This window comes from Fistularia commersonii, chromosome 25, assembly GCF_037954325.1.
Source record: "Fistularia commersonii isolate RoL2024-O1a breed Wild chromosome 25, RoL_Fcom_v1.0, whole genome shotgun sequence".
Taxonomy (NCBI): Eukaryota; Metazoa; Chordata; class Actinopteri; order Syngnathiformes; family Fistulariidae; genus Fistularia; species Fistularia commersonii.
Genome location: NC_141308.1, coordinates 14,439,317 through 14,453,037, shown reverse-complemented (window position 1 = coordinate 14,453,037; position 13,721 = coordinate 14,439,317). Strand labels below are relative to the sequence as shown.

The following is a 13,721-nucleotide window of genomic DNA, read 5'->3' as shown; positions in this document are numbered from 1 at the left end:
CTCAGGTGTAGAAGGTCCTTCATGGATAAAGAGCGGTCTGGGATCAACGGGAGCGATCAGAAACAGACCACGTCAGAGGTTGGAATCCGGACTTTATAATAATCATCGTAAACAATCCCTCACCAGATACACAAATAAATAATCTGACCTTTGACCCCAACATCCTCACTCACACACACACGCACACGCAGGCCCCGCCCCCTCCGGGCCTTTGGCACCTCGTTACCATGGTTACTAACATTCACCCAATCAGCCCCCCCACATGCAGCATGTTACCACGGTTACCAGACATGATAAAAAGGGGACATCCCCCCCCTTATTCAAAAAACTAAAAAAAAAAAAAAAGTGTTTGTCCAATGAGGTCGCAGCGTGTCTCATGTCAGGGCGGCGGCCATCTTGGTTTCTCTGGCCGTCAGTATGCACGGGCTCTCTGAAGGATGGGAGGATTCACGGGCAGGATGGAGGACGTGTTGAGCGGACGGCTGGACCTGGAACCAGAGGAAACTCCTCCCTCTTCCAGAAGGACCCGTCCTGCTGGTCTGGGCCTCTTCTCCAGATTCCAACCCAGAACCCTGAGGACCTGCGACCTGACAGACGGGAAGCTGGGCACACTGAGCCCACGGCCGCTCCGTCTTCCTGAACAATCCCTCATCTCACCGATGAGACTCCGGAACCATCCATGGGGTGAATCAGGGGAAACCGAGGAGTCCATGCTGAGCAAAACCACTTCAGACCTCAAGGCCCCGGCCGCCCTCGAGTCCGGACCAGAACCAGGAGGGCGTGGGTCCGAGGACTGTCGGAGGGCTTGCGAAGGCGGACCAGGACTCAGAACAGCCGTGGTTCCAGAGGGTTCTCTTTACAAACTAGTTTAATAAACCACAGGCTGCTGAGCCACTGCGTGACCTCTGACCCCGACCAGCACACACACACCCGCATGCACGCGGGCACACACACACACGCACGCACACACACACACACACACACACAGTGTCATAGCGGGGCGTCCAGCAGTTTCTGCTGCAGGTACTGCTTCACCTCCTCAATGCCGTTCAGCTTCTCCAGCTCGTGGTAGGGCAGCTGTAGGGGGGAGACATCGGTCACGTGACCCGCTGACAGGAAACACAGGGACGCAAACAGGAAGTGGGAGGCGGACCTGCACGATGACGTATCCCAGCAGCCTCAGGTGGCGGTCCCTCATGGCCCTGGACCCCACCAGGACCTCCGAGTTGTGACAGTAGTGCCACTTGTCGTTGACAGACATGATGACCCTGGGGGGGGGGGGGGTACAAACACATTAAGCTCCGCCCACTTGCCACCGCTCTCTCCTGATTGGTCAGCTCATGCTGAGCACACTTGGACCTGGAGCTCAGAGCTCAGCCCCAACCGGGGTTCTGATCGCTGATAGTTGAAGATCCGCCCCGGGGTCAGGGCCCCATGACACCCCCGGTGATGTCATCCCCCCCCCCGGTGCTTTCGAACCCAGACTGACCTCCTGACCCCGGCCTGCTCCGCGGGGGGTTTGTCTCCGTCGGGCCGGTCCGGAGGAAGGAGCTGCGGCGGCGAGGGAGGCCCCCGGTCTGGCCCCGCCCCCTCGGCGTAGAAAACCGGCAAATCGCAGTCCGTCCCCTGCCCGGCGGGGGGGCCCGCCCCTGCCCCCCCCCTCCCCTCGTCCTCCAGGATCTTCCCGATGGAAAACTGGAAGAGGGAGTCTGGAGGTGCGGCCCCCGCGGGGCCGGGACCCCCGGGGGGGGGCCAGGGCGTCGGAGGGGGGGCTGCTGAGCGTGGAGCTGTCTTGGCTCTCCAGCGAGTGCTCCTTGGCCAGGTTGGAGTAGTACTCGGGGGCGGGGACGTAGTAGGGGCCGTAGTCCAGGGGGCCGCCGTTGGTCCCGAGCCTGGGGGGCCCCGGGGGACCCGCGGACCCCGGCACGCCGCGGACATGGTGGGGCAGGAAGGACCGGGGCTCCGAGGCCCCGCCCACGGCCTCGGGCGGCGGCTCCTCCCCGCCGTCCTCCAACGACGCGAAGGGAGCGAACTTCTGGAACTCGGCGGTAACCACGGAGACGCCGTCGGAGGCTTTGGTCGCCACGGTGACGCAGGACGGAGGGACGACGGGCGGGGGGGGGGGCGGGACCGGCCCGGACCGGCAGCACCCGACCCGACCGGTCCAGACACAGCACGAAGTCTGCGGGAGAGACGAGCGGATGTAGGACTCCGGTACTCCCAGGACACAGTACTGCAGTACTCAGTGTACTCGGGAGTACTCGGGAGTACTCGGGCCTCAGTACCTGTGTAGTACCCCGGGGCCACGACCTCGTCCTGCTTGTAGTTCTGCTCCCCCACCAGCTGCCTCAGAGCCTCAGCAACCAGACCCTTGTAGCTGCAGCAGCACAGGAGGACATCAGAGCACGACAACATCCAGGGAACACAGTGTGTTCCTGTCTGAGTGTGTGTGTGTCTGTCTGTGTGTGTGTGTGTGTGTGTGTGTGTGTGTCTGTCTGTCTGTCTGTCTGTCTGTCTGTCTGTCTGTCTGTCTGTGTGCGTGTGTACACCTGTACTTGCGGTTGACCTCGTCTGCAGTGAGTATGTGTGTGTGTGTATGTGTGTGTGTGTACCTGTACTTGCGGTTGACCTCGTCTGCAGTGAGTATGTGTGTGTGTTTGTGTGTGTACCTGTACTTGCAGTTGCCTCGTCTGCAGTGAGTATGTGTGTGTGTGTGTACCTGTACTTGCAGTTAACTCGTCTGCAGTGAGTATGTGTGTGTGTGTGTGTGTGTACCTGTACTTGCGGTTGACCTCGTCTGCAGTGAGTATGTGTGTGTGTGTGTGTACCTGTGCTTGCAGTTGACTCGTCTGCAGTGAGTATGTGTGTGTGTGTGTGTGTACCTGTACTTGCGGTTGACCTCGTCTGCAGTGAGTATGTGTGTGTGTGTGTACCTGTACTTGCAGTTAACTCGTCTGCAGTGAGTATGTGTGTGTGTGTGTGTACCTGTACTTGCGGTTGACCTCGTCTGCAGTGAGTATGTGTGTGTGTGTGTATGTGTGTGTGTGTGTGTGTACCTGTACTTGCGGTTGACCTCGTCTGCAGTGAGTATGTGTGTGTGTGTGTGTGTGTACCTGTACTTGCGGTTGACCTCGTCTGCAGTGAGTATGTGTGTGTGTGTGTGTGTATGTGTGTGTGTGTGTGTGTGTGTACCTGTACTTGCGGTTGACCTCGTCTGCAGTGAGTATGTGTGTGTGTGTGTGTGTGTACCTGTACTTGCGGTTGACCTCGTCTGCAGTGAGTATGTGTGTGTGTGTGTGTGTGTGTGTGTGTGTATGTGTGTGTGTGTGTATGTGTGTACCTGTACTTGCGGTTGACCTCGTCTGCAGTGAGTATGTGTGTGTGTGTGTGTGTGTGTGTGTGTGTGTGTACCTGTACTTGCGGTTGACCTCGTCTGCAGTGAGTATGTGGTCGAACATGAGGACCTTGTGCAGCTCCTGCAGCCTGGGCCCCTGGTACTCCCTGAACTCCAGCTCCACGGCGGCGTCCAGCAGCGAGAGGTATCTGCGGACGATGAGGGCGTAGGGACTGTCTGCGGGCGGGACGGGAAGGTTAGCGCCGGATACCCGCGGGGACGACCGGCGGCTCGCGGAGGCACTGACTGGTGACGTTGCCGATGAAGGCGGAGGAGAAGACGCGGTGGAGGACCAGGCCGGGGAAGTGTCCCAGCTGGAAGAGGGACATGAGGATGTTGACGGTGGCGAGCGGCGAGCTGAGGGCCTTCAGCTCCACCACCTCCTCCAGCCGGGAGAAGAACTGCTGCTCGTTGGCGGGCCGGTAGCTCATGCGGCTGAAGGGGAACACCAGCTTCTGGATCACCTTGCTGTCCAGATACTCGGCCTTCTTCACCAGGAAGTCGGCGATGGTGTCCAGCAGCCGGGTCTCCCTCAGGCGGTGCCGGGCGATGTACTTGGAGATCAGCGCCATGGTGTACGGCGTGATGCTGTCCACCTTCTTGGGCAGCTCCTCTGCGGGGGAGAGGAGCGGCGGTTAGCTCGGAAGGCGGGGTCCCCCCGACCCCCGACCCCCCGGCGGGCGCCCACCTGCCAGGCTGCCGATGAAGCGCTCCTGGCGGTTCTGGTAGAACAGGTGGGAGCTGAAGATCAGCTCCAGGCTCTTGTTGCTGGCCTCGCGGGCGCACGCCGCCAGCATCTCGTCCAGCAGCGCCATCTCCTGGTCGCGCACGCCGCTCACGCTGGCCAGGGTGTGTTTGACCAGGCGCAGGATTTTCCTGGAGGAGAAAGAGAACGCAAAGGTCTGACTGACCCCCCGCGGCCGAGCGCTGCTCCCCGAGGTTCTCCGGGTGACATCTCAGAGGCGTTCACCTGTTGGCGAGCAGCTGCTCGGGGTTGGGCGGGGTGCCGCCGCCGCCGCTGCCGGAGGCGGGGGCGGCGCCGGACGCTTCCTGCGGCTGCAGCGAGCGCCACTTGAGCCTGTAGTAGGACAGCAGCAGGAAGAGCGTCTGCGGGTGGCGCTCTCGCTCCAGGTTCTTCTCCAGGCCGGCCAGGCAGGCCTCCGTCAGCGGGTGCTGGCTGCCCGGGTGGAGCTTCATGCTGGAGCTGAACACCATGGACATGTCCTTCTGGTTGAACTGGTTCAGTCGGGACTGAGACTCCGCCTCCAGCACCTGCACCACCTGGGAGTCGCTGGGCAACCCTGGCGAGGTCGGGGGGGAGGAGGGCGGGTTATTGCATCATCACGACCGCCGCCCGCGGCTGTCCGTCAAACTCATGTGCGGTCACGTGACCTCGCCGCGACGGGCGCTGTCAGTCTCTGGCGGCGGAACGGCGGAGACTCACCGAGCGCCGCCACGGCGTACAGGCAGTTGACGATGCTGAAGTTGTCGAACTTGGCGCAGTCGTTGACGATGGCGCCGCAGAGCGTCTGGAAGTCCTGGTGCTCCAGGATCTGGCGCCCGTCCCTCGCCTCGCCTCCCGCGGGGGTCTCGGCCGCCGCCGCCGCCGCCGCCGCATCCCCCCCGCCGGGCCTCGGCAGGGGGGGCGCGGCCTGCAGCAGCTGCCCGATCTTCTGCAGGGCCACGGGGTAGTGGTTGTGAGAGATCTTGGCCGGGTTCTGGGTGACCCAGCGCAGAACCTCGTCCGGGCGCCGCGAGCGCTCGATGAGCCGCTTCATGGTGAAGAAGGTGTCGTAGCTCATCTTCTCGTGGATGAAGTTCCACGTCTTCTTCTTGCCCCCCGCGGCCGCCGGCCCCCCCCCCGAGGGGCCCGCCTCCGTACGCGTGGAAGTGGGCGTGGTGCTGGTAGTGGGGGGGCAGCGGGGGCGGAGCCAGGTGGGCGGGCTGGGGGTGGGGGGGGTAGTGGTGGTGGAAGTGGGCGCCCCGGTGGCCGTCGGGGCGCCCCTGGTACAGCGGGTAGGCGGGGGGGGGAGGGGCCGGGTGGTGGGGCAGGTGGGGGGGGTGCGGGGCCTCGAGCACGGCGAGCCCCGCCCTCCTGCCCGGCTTGACTCCGCCCCCGCCACCGCCTCCCCCCCCGGCGGCGCCGTAGAGGCGGGTGGCGTACATGGCGGCGAGGGGAGCGGCGGGCCGGGGGGGGCGGGGAGGGAGGCGGCGAGCTCGGCTCAGGAGGCGCCAACCAGTGGATGCGCACAGCATAGTCCGACGGCCAGGTGACCCGCAGGACACGCGCCGCTCCTGCACAGGAAGAGGAAGTCAGCACAGACAGGAAGTCAACAAATGCGGGACAGGAAGCTTTGTGGGGGGGGGGCTACGGTGACTGACACCTGTCAGCTCAGCTCGGTGCTTGCGGGGTCCCCGCCGGACCGGACGTGACGTCACGACCGGCCGCCGTGGGCTGACGTAAAGCGCGCTGATGTTACGACAGCGGACGTCAGGGAGGACGCCCCGATGACAAGATCGATCGAACCTTATCACCGGCCGATCACCTGCGTCACATCCGGTTCACCTGACGGCCACTAGCACTCGCTAAAGTTAGCATCCCGTGCCCGACACACGTCGCACCTCCGGTCCGATCGCCCCGCCGACGTCACACCGCCGCGGGGTGGGAGTGGGAGTGGGAGTGGGAGTGGGAGTGGGAGTGGGTTAGCCCCCGGCCTAACTTAGCTCGCCCTGGCTAGCTCCCGCACACCTGGGCTAGCTGTCAGCCGCTGCCAGCTGATGTTAGCTCTTAGCACGTTAGCATCAGCCCGTCCTTTTCCCGTGGACCGCCGGGTCACGGCCCCGGCCCGGCGGGCGCGGCGTCCTTACCTCATCTCTCAGTGACACCGGCAGCTCCGCTCCGATCGAAGGCGTGGGGCCGCGGACGGCGCGGGTTCACCGGGGAAACAGGCAGCGGTCAGCCGCTTCATTCCTCCACACAACCCGCAGACGCCATCCTCGGCTACCCGGCATGCAACTGCAGCGCCGGGCTCGGCCCGACAGCGCCCCCTAGCGGTTGCTTGTGGCAATGCGTGGAGGGACGTTTATTTGTGTGATATTTGTTTTTTTTATTAGTTTTACTTGCTCTTGTTTGAATTCCAGTTCTTCCATTTTCTCTCAGTTCTTCTAATCAGTTGTTTAGTTGTACTTCACATTGTTTTAATAGATTTGATAGTGGCGTTATTATTTTAATTTCCAAGGAATCTCCTGGCTGTTGGGTGGCTATGAATTTTAAAGGCGAGTCAAGTAGAGGCTTTACTCCTGCCGCGATCTGTCAAGCCAGAAATAATGACAACGCACTCTTCATCCGGTTGTACTTCCGCTACCTTCAAACTAAAAGCGTTACGTGAACGGCAGATTAGACAACAGTTTCAATTAATTTGCGTATTTGAGAACGGTTTACAAGGCGACATTTGACGTCGGCGCTTCCCTCCACATCCGCACTGTTACGTGTATGTTTTAATGCAGGGGTCGGGAACCTATGGCCCGCGAGCCAGATGTGACTCTTTTGATGACTGCCTCTGGCTCTTTGAAAATTTCTTCACAGAAAAATTAATCAATAATTTTACTAATAATTTTAATTTAGTTAAAAAAAATTACAGGAAAAGCCATCACAATAAAAAAAAAAAATCCACACACATTTTAATCTTAAGATATTTTCACCCGGAACTTTTCACACTGGCACGCAACAAAGAGCCAATCCTTTCTGTGCTCCGGTGTGCGGGAGGGTCCGATACCCTAAAAGTCTCATTTAATTGGATAATTTACAACAGCCTGCACACGTCACTTTGAGGCCAAGAAGCAATATTCCCTCGTTTTTGGTTAGATTGTTTATGCAGAGTGAACCCTTCTAACCAAGAAGATGACGAAAAGAAAAAATAATGAGGATTACCGTATGTTTCAGCAGGAATGGACAGAAGAATTCGCCTTTGTGGAGAGAGCGGGTTGTGCAGTGTGTCTTTTATGCAATGATAACATTTCATCGATGAAACGTTCAAATATAAAGCGACACTTTGACACACGCCATGCCACATTTGTAGAGAAATATCCAGCGGGAAATGACAGAAAGAAGGCCTGTCGAGAACTAGAGTCCAGAGTGCAGCCAGTCAGCAGCAGCTCCGTGTCTGGGCCAAACAAGGTGATTACAATCCGGCCAGCTTTGCTGCTTCTTTAACAATCTTTTACAGAAGGCGAATACGCCAAATCATTCATGCTTGATGTGGCCAACGAGCTTTTTGACGACTTTAAGGATAAAGACAAGATAATCAGACGGATAAAAGATATGCCTTTCTCAGCAAGAACTGTACATGATCGTACCACTATGATGTCAAATCAAGTGGAGAAACAACAGGTGAATGACATAAATGCAGCGAAGTATTTCAGTCGTTTTCAGACGTGGGTAAATAAGCAGAGCCGGAAAGTAAACACAAATGGACAGAAAAAAACTTCAGCCTGCAGACCAGCTGCTTGTTATAATATTGACAATGGACAGTCGTGCTCGCACCTAGAAAACATCAAGACGAACCTGCGGTCACGTTTAGTAGCATGATAGTTAAGAAGCACTTTTCTTGTTATTAAGTGACTTTGTTATAGCAAAGTATGTTGTTCAAAATAAATTCAGTCTTATTGTACTCTAAAATTGTTGGTCTTTCTCTTCCATGTAGCTGTTTTTGGTATTAAAATATATGTGGGGTTTTTGTCTCTTTCAGTTAAAAAGGTTCCCGACCCCTGTTTTAATGTCTTCATTTCCATGTTTGTCAGCCCCAGCCCGGGTCCGCCGCGCCGCCAGGGGGCGCTCTGCTCCTCCCCTGCTCTCCTCGCCGGCTCCTCCGGCGAAGAAGAACGCCTGCGCAGCAAAGATGGCGCTGAGGGGTGATTACGGAACAGCCGAGTTGAACTTGAGTCGCGTCTAGAACCGTCGCGGTCCCGTTCCGGTGGGTTTCCGGTGTGTGTCCGGTGTGTGTGACCATGGCTCACCGCTACCTGCGGCTGGCGGCGAGATGTCGGACCGCCTTGCGGCTGCTGCTGCCGCCGCCGCTCCCCGCCGCGGGCAGGCAGGTAGGCGGAACTCATGCTAACATGCTAACCACGATAACAAACGGGTTCAGGGGTCAGGGGTCAAGGGTCAGGCTCGGTACCGTCCGGGACCCGGACCTGGGTAGACCGGGGGCGGTTGGTGTGTGTGTGTGTGTGTGTGTGTGTGTGTGTGTGTGTGTGTGTGTGTGTGTGTGTGTGTGTGTTATGTCATGTCAGTGACCGAGCATGGTTGTCTAATGTGATGTCATTTATGATATAAGGTTTGCTTCAGTTTGATCCTGCAAAGTCAGCTGACCTTTCTGATGGCTTTTGGACTGACCCTATTTGTCAGAGTACTCTATTACTTCAGAGTAACTGGAGGGTGAGACACGCACCATCTCCATCTCCATCTCCCCTAACAACCTGGAAGACGCAGGTGGTTCTGAGATGAGATGAGAACAACTTTATTTATTCTGAAGGAAATAGTTGTGCCAGAGTTTCAAGCAAAAACATAACAGTAATAGATAATAGTAGGAAGGAGGGAGAATAAGAATGTCTTAAGAAGGTCTTAAGTACAAAGATTTGAAGATTCCCTGCGACTGAAGGAAGAGGAATTAAAAAGTCTGATAGCCTCAGGTAGGAAAGACCTCCTGTGGCGTTCAGTGGAGCTCCTTGGTGGAATCAGTCTACGACTGAATGACGGTCGCTCCTCTGTCCATCCACTCCGGCTCCTTCTGAGGAGGGTTGTCAGGTAGATGTTTCAAACGCACACACATGTTAAAGCAGCTCTCTGTGGATCAGGTGAGGAGCTCCAGCGTGGCGGCTGCAGGGGGTCAGAGTCTGCTGAACGAGCTGCTGGGTGCCTGCAGGAACCTGAGCTCCAGGCCACCTAAAGGTACGATGTGTGCGCACCAAGAGGTCACAACCGCACGCCGCTGACCGAGTGTGTGTTCGTGTCTCCGCAGGGTTCGAGAAATATTTCCCCGACGGTCAGAAGAGCACAAAAGTGGGGGATTCTGAGGGCGCAGCCAAAGGTGACCGCGTTCCGTCAACACCAGCTTATCATGTTTTGAGAGAGATGAGATGAGAACAACCTTATTTATCCTGAAGGAAATTGTTGTGCCAGAGTTTCAAGCAAAAACATAACAATAATAGATAATAGTAGGAAGTGGTTTCCAGTGGTTTCTCTGAACCGAAGGTGTCTTGTTGTAGGTGGAGGAGCGGGTGGAGGTGGAGGAAGTGGAGGTGGAGGTGGAGGAAGTGGTAGTGGAGGAAGTGGAGGTGGAGGAGGGAAGCGAGGAGGTCGTAAGGACGACTCCCACTGGTACGCGCGGCTGCAAAAGGTGAGTGTGTGATGCAAAAGGTGAGTGTGTGATGGCGCCCCCTCTGGCCAACCCGGGTCACTGCAGGAGGCTCCTCCGTCAGACCTTCTGCTTCTTCTGCAGGGTGACGTTCCCTGGGACGACCGCGAGTTCCGCATGTACTTTCTGAGCGCCATGGCCTTCTGGACCACCGTCACCTACTACTTCTTCTTCAGGGATGGAGGCCGCGAGGTCACCTGGAAGGACTTTGTCAACAACTACCTGTCCAAAGGAGTGGTGAGTCCTCCCCGTCTCCCGGACCGGGTCTTCGTGATCTGAACGTCCTCGGACCTGACGGCCTCGTGAACGTGTCCCCCCAGGTGGACCGTCTGGAGGTGGTGAACAAGCGCTACGTCAAAGTGGTGTTCTCCCCAGGGAAGACCCCCGTGGACGGCGTGAGTCCCTCTCGTGGCGCGCCGGACGTCGGCCCCGGGGCTCCTGATTGGATGAGAGCCCGGCGGCGTGCGGGAAGTGACCGCTTCGTTCTTGTGTGTCCTCAGCTGTACGTGTGGTTCAACATCGGCAGCGTGGACACCTTCGAGAGGAACCTGGAGACGGCCCAGTACGAGCTGGGCATCGAGGGCGAGAACCGCCTGCCCGTGGTCTACTCCACCGAGAGCGACGGGTGAGGCTCCTCCGCCGCTCCTCCGGGGTTCTCCAGCGCTTCTCCCGCTCTGACCTTCCTCCTCTTCGTCAGGACCTTCCTGCTGAGCATGCTGCCCACCGTGCTCATCATCGGCTTCCTGCTCTTCATGCTGCGGCGAGGCCCGGGGGGGGCCGGGCGCCCCAGCAGGGGGATGGGCGGCCTCTTCAGCGTCAGCGAGACCACGGCGAAGATCCTGAAGGACGAGATCGACGTGAAGTTCAAAGACGTCGCCGGCTGCGAGGAGGCCAAGCTGGAGATCATGGAGTTCGTCAACTTCCTAAAGAACCCCAAGCAGTACCAGGACCTGGGTGCCAAGATCCCCAAGGTGAGGCGCGTCTCCTCGGGCTCGTGGTCCAGGGGCTCCCGCTGAGCGGCGGGGCTCCGCAGGCGCGGGCCGACGGCTGACCGCGCGTTCTTGGGTTCTCCAGGGCGCCATCCTGACCGGACCTCCAGGCACGGGGAAGACTCTTCTGGCCAAGGCCACGGCCGGAGAGGCCAACGTGCCCTTCATCACGGTCAACGGCTCGGAGTTCCTGGAGATGTTCGTGGGCGTCGGCCCGGCCAGGGTGAGGAGCGCACGGCGGCCCGGCCGACGGGGGGGAAGCAGAGAGCGGCTCCTGTAACGCTGATCCCCCACAGGTGAGGGACCTGTTCGTCATGGCCAGGAAGAACGCGCCCTGCATCCTCTTCATCGACGAGATCGACGCCGTGGGCCGCAAGCGAGGGCGGGGCAACTTCGGCGGCCAGAGCGAGCAGGAGAACACGCTGAACCAGCTGCTGGTGGAGATGGACGGTGGGTGGAGCAGGAGAGGCCCGTTGGCCCGTTGGTCCGTTGGTCTTTTGAGGAGCGCCTTCGACCCGGGTTCTTCTCCGCTGTGTTCTCAGGGTTCAACACGGCCACCAACGTGGTGGTCCTGGCAGGAACCAACCGGCCCGACATCCTGGACCCGGCGCTGATGAGGCCCGGACGCTTCGACCGGCAGATCTACATCGGTAAGAACCTCCTCCCGGACGGTGGCCGGCGACCCGGCTCTCGGGTCTGATGCTCCGCCCGGGCGTTTCAGGTCCTCCAGACATCAAGGGGCGAGTGTCCATCTTCAAGGTGCACCTGCGGCCCCTGAAGCTGGACCCCGACGCCGACAAGGACGCTCTGGCCAGGAAGATGGCGGCGCTCACGCCCGGGTTCTCCGGTAAACGTCCGCCTGTTTTTGGAATGGTCCTTGTCTTGTCCGGGAGATGAACGTCTCCGTTCTAAATAGGTGCCGACATCGCCAACGTCTGCAACGAGGCGGCGCTGATCGCCGCTCGCCACCTGTCGGACGCCATCGAGCAAAAGCACTTCGAGCAGGCCATCGAGAGGGTGATCGGAGGTGAGGCGCCGCGGGCGGGCGGGCGGGCGGGGGGGGGCGGCGGGCCTCTGAACCCTCTGACCCTCACCTGACCTCTGGCTCTCTGCCACAGGTCTGGAGAAGAAGACCCAGGTGCTGCAGCCGGAGGAGAAGAAGACGGTGGCGTATCACGAGGCCGGGCACGCCGTCGCCGGCTGGTTCCTGGAGCACGCCGACCCGCTGCTGAAGGTTTGATCCCTCTGAACGCCAGAAGGTCAGACGGTTCCGGGGAACCGGAGTTCACGCCGCGCTCCTCCGCCCACCAGGTGTCCATCATCCCGCGGGGGAAGGGGCTGGGATATGCCCAGTACCTGCCCAAGGAGCAGTACTTGTACACTCGTGAGCAGCTGCTGGACCGCATGTGCATGACGCTGGGGGGGCGGGTGTCCGAGGAGATCTTCTTCAGCAGGATCACCACCGGCGCCCAGGACGACCTCCGCAAGGTCACCCAGAGCGCCTACGCACAGGTGAGGCTCAGAGGTCACTTTGTCCTCAGGTGCGTCACCGAGGCGGAGTGCAACCTGTTAGCGCTCGTTCCCTGTCAACTTCTGAGTGACCCGGTCAGGTGACCCCGGGTCTGTGTGTGTGTGTGTGTGTGTGTGTGTGTGTGTGTGTGTGTGCGCGCGCACACGTGCGTGTGTCTGAGCCGCCCTCGTTTGGCTGCAGATCGTCCAGTTCGGGATGAACCCAAAGGTGGGCCAGGTGTCCTTCGACCTGCCGCGGCAGGGCGAGATGGTCCTGGAGAAGCCGTACAGCGAGGCCACGGCTCGCCTCATCGACAGCGAGGTGCGGACGCTCATCAACGAAGCCTACCAGAGGACGCACCAGCTGCTGAGCGACAAGAAGGCCGAGGTGGAGAAGGTACCGCTGAGAAGACCGAGGGGATCCAGAAGCGGCGGCGGCGGCGGCGGCTCTGATTGTGCTCCTCTGGTCCTGCAGGTGGCGCTGCGGCTGCTGGAGAAGGAGGTCCTGGATAAGAACGACATGGTGGAGTTGCTGGGGAAGCGTCCTTTCGCGGAGAAGTCCACGTACGAGGAGATCGTGGAGGGGACCGGCGGCGAGGAGGAGGACACCACGCTGCCGGACGGCCTGAAGGACTGGAACCAGGACAGGAAGGAGCGAGAGGAGAGCCAGGACGAGCAGGTGGCCCGCCAGATCTCCGGCGGGATGCCCTTCTAGGTGGCTCCTACTCCAGCCTCGCCCCAGAACCTTGACCCCGGCGGGGCGGACACACTCCAGAACCTTCTGCTACAAACTTCAAACTCTGTTCCGCTGGATCCGGGTCCCGCACACACTCGGCCTCAGAAGGTCCGAGGAGAACCCCGGAAGCCGCGGGTCCTCCGGGACGGGGGGGCCGTCGTCACAGAGCCGGTTCTACAGGAACGTGAGGAACCCCTCGCCCCGGTCCATGTTCTCCACGGCTTCCTTCTGACTCGTCGTCAGGAGGGGGTTCCACGGGACCTGGGCGGCCTCGGCCCGCCAGGTTCCCGCCAGGTTCTGGATCTGGACCCCGCCGGTCTCCAGGTGGAACCGGAGATGGACATCTATCTCCTCCTGCGGTTTGACCTTGTTTGTGTGCGAAACACCGAGTATTTATTGAGGTCCTTTAAGACGCTTGAGCTGCGGGTGCGGAGAACTTTGTCATGGCAACCAAGTGACCATCGCTCAGCAGCAGCAGGAGCTTCCTGTCCATCAGCTTTCAATCACTCATTGATCAGGTATCAGCGCTGCGCGGCTCATGCTCACGCCGTGTGTTTGTAAACATGTAATAATACAGTGTAAATGTGATCGATTGAATAAAGCCAGCTGTCAGTCTGAGCCTTCAAACATCTGTGGTTCTGCTCGGCTGGAGACCTCTCGGTCTTCTGTAGATCGGC

At 59.5% G+C, this 13,721-nt stretch overlaps 2 protein-coding genes across 2 annotated transcripts; one reads left to right on the top strand and one right to left on the bottom strand.

Moving 5' to 3' along the window:
- Positions 1 to 75: 75 nt before the first annotated feature.
- fastk (Fas-activated serine/threonine kinase) lies at positions 76 to 6,401 on the bottom strand. The gene is given in 13 exon segments (XM_086172276.1): positions 76 to 1,077; positions 1,154 to 1,268; positions 1,490 to 1,743; positions 1,745 to 2,098; positions 2,100 to 2,182; positions 2,286 to 2,377; positions 3,412 to 3,571; positions 3,642 to 4,007; positions 4,083 to 4,270; positions 4,365 to 4,695; positions 4,839 to 5,248; positions 5,250 to 5,689; positions 6,263 to 6,401. Coding segments are annotated over 12 exon segments (2,841 nt in total). The 5' UTR covers positions 5,651 to 5,689; positions 6,263 to 6,401; the 3' UTR covers positions 76 to 990.
- Positions 6,402 to 8,266: 1,865 nt separating this feature from the next.
- On the top strand, positions 8,267 to 13,671 carry afg3l2 (AFG3-like AAA ATPase 2). The gene is made up of 17 exons (XM_086172269.1): positions 8,267 to 8,491; positions 9,251 to 9,344; positions 9,415 to 9,483; positions 9,662 to 9,792; positions 9,895 to 10,047; positions 10,131 to 10,205; positions 10,311 to 10,435; positions 10,508 to 10,781; positions 10,885 to 11,022; positions 11,096 to 11,249; positions 11,342 to 11,449; positions 11,521 to 11,646; positions 11,716 to 11,826; positions 11,918 to 12,033; positions 12,111 to 12,311; positions 12,511 to 12,705; positions 12,784 to 13,671. The coding sequence occupies exons 1-17, from the start codon at positions 8,402 to 8,404 to the stop codon at positions 13,021 to 13,023; spliced, it is 2,400 nt and encodes a 799-aa protein (XP_086028395.1). The 5' UTR covers positions 8,267 to 8,401; the 3' UTR covers positions 13,024 to 13,671.
- The last annotated feature ends 50 nt before the right edge of the window (positions 13,672 to 13,721 follow it).

Coding starts and splice junctions, on each gene's coding strand:
- afg3l2 (XM_086172269.1), top strand. CDS start 8,402: ATGGCTCACCGCTACCTGCGGCTGGCGGCGAGATGTCGGACCGCCTTG. Junction 11,023..11,095: donor TGGGCGTCGGCCCGGCCAGG/GTGAGGAGCGCA, acceptor GATCCCCCACAG/GTGAGGGACCTGTTCGTCAT. Junction 11,827..11,917: donor CATCGAGAGGGTGATCGGAG/GTGAGGCGCCGC, acceptor TCTCTGCCACAG/GTCTGGAGAAGAAGACCCAG.